The following is a 6,182-nucleotide window of genomic DNA, read 5'->3' as shown; positions in this document are numbered from 1 at the left end:
ACATCGCCCATATGAATTGAAGTTATAGAGCCAGGGATAATACGCTTGTGTAAAACGTTGAGAAAAACCATAATCAAATATAAGAGTAGCTAAATGATTTGGAATAGAACCAGGTATTAATTGATACTTGATGTTACCTAAATACAACGTTTGTACGGTGGGTGGTATAATATTAAGTGATTGATTAAAGCCATTAAGTAAATATAAATGTGTAATTGCTGCTGGAATTGAATCAGGTGTTAATTGATACTTGATGTTATCTAAATACAAATATTGTACGGTGGGTGGTATAAAATTAAGTGGTTGATTAAAGCCATCTTGTAAAAATAAATGTATAACTGTTGCTGGAATTGAATCAGGTGTTAATTGATACTTGATGTTATCTAAACACAAGAATTGTACGGTGGGTGGTATAAAATTAAATGGTTGATTAAAATCATCAAGTAAATATAAATCTGTAACTTTTGCTGTTGCTGGAATTGAATCAGGTGTTATTTGATACTTGATGTTTTGTAAATACAAGAATTGTACGGTGGGTGGTATAAAATTAAGTGGTTGATTAAAATCATCAAGTAAATATAAATGTATAACTGTTGCTGGAATTGAATCAGGTGTTAATTGATACTTGATGTCATGTAAATACAAGAATTTTACTGTGGGTAGTATAAAATTAAGTGGTTGATTAAAGCCATTAAGTAAATATAAATGTGTAACTGTTGCTGGAATTGAATCTTGTGTTAATTGATACTTGATGTTTTCTAAACACAAGCATTGTACGGTGGGTGGTATAAAATCAAGTGATTGATTAAAGTCATTAAGTAATAATAAATCTGTAACTGTTGCTGGAATTGAATCAGGTGTTAATTGATACTTGATGTTATCTAAATACAACCTTTGTACGGTGGGTGGTATAAAATTAAGTGGTTGATTAAAGCCATCTTGTAAAAATAAATGTGTAACTGTTGCTGGAATTGAATCTTGTGTTAATTGATACTTGATGTTATATAAATACAAGCATTCTACGGTGGGTGGTATAAAATTAAGTGGTTGATTAAAGCCATCAAATAAATATAAATGTTTAACTGTTGCTGGAATTGAATCAAGTGTTAATTGATACTTGATGTTTTCTAAACACAAGCATTGTACGGTGGGTGGTATAAAATTAAGTGGTTGATTAAAGCCATCTTGTAAATATAAATTTGTAACTGTTGCTGGAATAGTTTTGGGTAAACATTCGATAGGTCCAATAGCAAGACTTCTAATTTTTAAATGACCAATATAATACCCTTCTTCGTAAATTGTAAATTCAAATTTATAAACTTTATTAAAAGGAATTAATATAAGTATTATTAGTTTAAAATAAAAAAATATAAAACTTACATTTTAGTGTTTTTAAATCTAAAGGAATATCATCAACTACTTCTAAACAACTGTCTGTTAGATCTTTGATTGAGTCGGGATTATTTTCTTGAAATATTAATTTAGTATCTATATTTATATCCTTTACTTCTAAATAACTGTTTGTTAGATCTTTGATTGAGTCGAGATTATTTTCTTGAATTATTAATTGAATATCTTTATATTCTGGTAAGTTATTATTACTTATATTTGATAAAAGATTGTTACATTGATGATTGTGTTTTAAAAGTATAATAAATTCATTATCAATATTATTATTAACATCATTATTATAACTAATATCAATATTAAATTTTATGGCATTATTAATAATATTATTATTGTTTTCCATTGTTGTTGTTATTATATTTACTTCTGTGTTTTCGTCTAATTTTGTGATTAATAATCTTTTGACATCATTTTCTTTTGCATTGATAATATTATTTAATTCCTTAAATATATTATAAGTTTTATCAAAATTCTTTGTATGGTTATCTTGAATTTGTTTAAAGTTGTTGTTTGATTCATCCAATATTTTTTTATTATTTTCTAAATAGTTGTTTAGTTTTGGTATTGTTTGATTTTTAAAATCCTGTCGTATTTGATTTCTTAAATTTATATCATTTAGTTTTTTTAATATATGACCATTATGATCCCCGGTAATACAATCAATACAGACAGGAGTGTTGTTTGGACAATATGAGCATATTGAAACAATATCTTGATATGGATGAGTTAAGCATTTGGTATCGTATTGTCGATTATATGACATTATTTATTTTTAGTTTTTTAGAATAATTTAAAATAATTTTTTTTTATAAATTTTAAATTTATATAATAAATTGTATTTTATTATTTATTTATATATATATAGGTATATATTTGTAAATAATAATTTGAGTTATGGTGTGGAAAAAAAATTTTAAAATCTTTAAAAAAAAATTTAAAATCTTTAAAAAAAATAAAAAAAATAAAAAATTAAATTTAAAATTTTTTTTTTCACAAAAAAGTTGACTTAGTTATTGATATAATATATTAATATTTTAAAAAAACATAAGTTCTCAAAAGTTGGACCCTTTTTAAAAATATATATAAAATTTTAATTTTAGTCATATCTTAAGTTTTTGATTATAATTCCTGTGGTTTTTATTTAAAATTGAATATTATATTGTATTTTTAATTTATGGTGATTAAGAAAATAAAAACAATTTGAGTTATTTTTTTTAAATAAAAATATGTTTTTTTTTTTTTAAAATATTATTTTTCTTCTAAGAAATTTTTTTTCACTTTAGAATTACTTCTAAAGTGAAAAAAAAAAGTTTTACAAAGTTGATTAACATTTTTTATTCTTCAGTTTTTTAAATTAAACGCATAAAAGAAAGTATAGCTTGGTATGAACAAAATAGTTATGGAACAATATCAGACTATTCAGTAAGAATGATAGAAGAGACATAAGATAATATATAAAAAGAAAATTAAGAAATATTCATTGAATAGATATTATAGAAGAAAAAGATATTTTTTTGTAATTGCACATATAAATTTTACTGAAACAATGGAAAAATCATATGTTTATGGATGAATCAAAGTTCCAACAATTAGATAATAACCATGGCGGGTTTCTTGGGCTTATGACACTAATGTTTTATAAGAATCTCAGACACTAATTTGGTTGAATGAAGAGTAAATGAGCTTTTGCTATTTTTGTTGCTATAATTATTATTTGTATTCATTTGAAAATATGTAAATGGGTAATATTGTTTGATTTTATTTAATTTAAATTTTATATTTTTGGATGTTTGTAGTCAGTTAAATAACGAATTGTTTGATCGAGGTTTGAAATGGAGTCAGGTTCTAAAGGATAGACCACATTGCCTATAATAATAAAATCTATAGAGCCAGGGATAATACCTTTTGTAAAAGTTTGAGAGAAGCCATTAGAAAATTCAAGAATAGTGAAATGATTTGGAATTGAACCAGTTATTAGTTGATATTTGATATTATGTAAATTCAACCATTTTACGGTGCGTGGTATAAATTTAAGTGATTGATTAAAGCCATCTAGTAAAGATAAATATGTAACTGTTTTTGGAATTGAAACAGGTGTTAATTGATACTTGATGTTTTGTAAATTCAAGCATTTTACAGTGGGTGGTATGAAATTAAGTGGTTGATCAAAACCATCTAGTAAAAATAAATCTTTAACTGTTTCTGGAATTGAATCAGAAATTAGTTGATACTTGATGTTTTCTAAATTCAAGCATTCTACGGTGGGTGGTATAAAATTAAGTGATTGATTGAAGCCATGTAGTAAAAATAAATCTATAATGGTTTTTGGAATTGAATCAGGTGTTAATTGATACTTTATGTTTTGTAAATACAAGGATTTCACAGTGGGTGGTATGAAATTAAGTGGTTGATCAAAGTCATCTAGTAATAATAAACGTGTAACTGTAGCCGGAATAGTTTCGGGTAAACATTGAATAGGTCCAATAGCAAGGCAACTAGTTTCTAAATTACTAATATCACACCCTTCTTCATAAATTTTAAATTCTCTTTGACACACTTTATTAAAATGAATTAATTTAGTATAAAATAAAAATAAAAATAAAAATTTAATGTTTAAACTTACATTCTTGTGTTTTTAAATCTTTTTTAACTAAAGGAATTCCATCATCTACTTCTAAATAGCTGTTTGTTAGATCCTTGATTGAGTCGAGATTATTTTCTTTAATTATTAACTGAGTATCTATATATTCTGGTAAGTTATTATTATTTATATTTGATAAAAGATTGTTACATTGATGACTGTGTTTTAAAAGTTCAATAAATTCATTTATATTATTATTATTATTATCATCAATATTATTGTTATTATTATTATTATCATCATTATTATATTTAATAGCATTATAAACTATATTATTTTTGTTTTCTATTGTTGTTGTTATTATATTATTTACTTCTGTATTTTCATCTAATTTAGTTAATAATAATCTTTTGACATCATTTTCTTTTGCATTGATAATCTTTTTTAATTCTTTAATTCTATCAGCTGTTTTATCTAAATTCTTTGTATGGTTTTCTTTAATTTGTTTAAAGTGATTGTTTAATTCATCCAATATTTTTTTATTATTTTCTATATAGTTGTTTAGTTTTGGTATTGTTTGATTTTTAAAATATTGTTTTATTTGATTTCTTAAATTTAAATCATTTAATTTATTTATACGGTGACCATTATGAAAATTGGTGATACATTTAACACAGACAGGAGTGTTATTTGGACAAGTTGAGCATATTGAAATTATATCCTGGTGGGGATGAGTTAAGCATTTGGTATCATTTTGTTGATTTTCTGACATTATTTTTTAGAATTTAAATTTAGTTTTTTACAATAATTATTTATATTTTGTTAACACTGTTTTATAACAACAATAAAAAACCAGATAAAAAAATTTTAAAATCCAAAATGAAAAAAATTTGCAAAATTTTATAAAAAAATTAAAAAATTTAAAAAAAAATTTAAATTATTTTTTTAAAAAAATTGAAATTCAGGACTTAATTTATGAATTGATTCTTGTTTTATACACTTAAAGTCCACATTTTATGTTATTTTAAATTTAAATGATAAAACAATTTAATATTTTAAATTATTAAACTAAGTTTCATGTCTTATTATTCAATAATTTGAAGTTTGGTTTGTTATCATTATGTAAATACAATTAACAATTATTAAAAAGATATGAAATCTACTAACAAATTAATTATAATATAATAATTATAATTTGTTTAATTTATATTAATTTATATTTTTTATTTCAATTTATTGACAGAATATCTTCCATTTTGTTTTGAGTTTCTTAGAAGATTTTTTAAATGATTTGGAATTGAACCAGGTTTTAATTGATACTTGATGTTTTGTAAATACAAATATTTTACGGTAGGTGGTATAAAATTAAGTGGTTGATTAAAGCCACCAAGTAAATATAAATCTGTAACTGTTGCTGGAATTGAATCAGGTGTTAATTGATACTTGATGTTATCTAAATACAAGCATTGTATGGTGGGTGGTATAAAATTAAGTGATTGGTTAAAGCCATCAAGTAAATATAAAAATAAAACTGTTGCTGGAATTGAATCAGGTGTTAATTGATACTTTATGTTATGTAATTTCAAGAATTTTACGGTGGGTGGTATAAAATTAAGTGGTTGATTAAAGCCATGAAGTAAATTTAAATCTAAAACCTTTGCTGGAATTGAATCAGGTGTTAATTGATACTTGATGTTACCTAAATACAACGTTTGTACGGTGGGTGGTATAAAATTAAGTGGTTGATTAAAGCCATCTCGTAAATATAAATGTGTAACTGTTGCTGGAATATTTTTGGGTAAACATCCAATAGGTCCAATAGCAAGATTTCTAATTTTTAAATGACTAATATCACACCCTTCTTCGTAAATTGTAAATTCTAAATTATTAACTTTATTAAAAGGAATTAATATAAGTATTATTAGTATAAAATAAAAAATTTAAAACTTACATTTTAGTGTTTTTAAATCCAAAGGAATATCAAGTATTTCTAAATAACTCTTTATTAGATCTTTAATTGACTCGAGATTATTTTGTTTAATTATTAATTGAGTATCTTTATATTCTGGTAAGTTATTATTTATATTTGATAAAAGATTGTTACATTGATGATTGTGTTTTAAAAGTTCAATAAATTCTTTATCAATATTTTTATTATTATTAATATCATTATTTAATTTAATAGCATTATTTA

The 6,182-nt window shown here is 23.1% G+C and overlaps 2 protein-coding genes across 2 annotated transcripts; both read right to left on the bottom strand.

The window, feature by feature from the left end:
* Positions 1-96: 96 nt before the first annotated feature.
* On the bottom strand, positions 97-4,763 carry DICPUDRAFT_7447 (uncharacterized protein; the record flags this gene model as incomplete). The annotated part of the gene is made up of 3 exons (XM_003295081.1): positions 97-1,116; positions 3,266-3,637; positions 4,059-4,763. Coding segments are annotated over 3 exons (2,097 nt in total), but the record flags the coding sequence as incomplete, so codon positions are not given.
* Positions 4,764-5,211: 448 nt separating this feature from the next.
* Positions 5,212-5,988, bottom strand: DICPUDRAFT_160295 (uncharacterized protein; the record flags this gene model as incomplete). Its single annotated transcript, XM_003295080.1, has 2 exons — positions 5,212-5,879; positions 5,940-5,988. Coding segments are annotated over 2 exons (717 nt in total), but the record flags the coding sequence as incomplete, so codon positions are not given.
* Positions 5,989-6,182: the final 194 nt, after the last annotated feature.

Source organism: Dictyostelium purpureum (genome assembly GCF_000190715.1).
Source record: "Dictyostelium purpureum unplaced genomic scaffold DICPUscaffold_740, whole genome shotgun sequence".
In the NCBI taxonomy this organism is placed as follows: domain Eukaryota; phylum Evosea; class Eumycetozoa; order Dictyosteliales; family Dictyosteliaceae; genus Dictyostelium; species Dictyostelium purpureum.
Note: the sequence above shows the minus strand (reverse complement) of the source record. Positions and strands in the feature narration are given on the sequence as shown.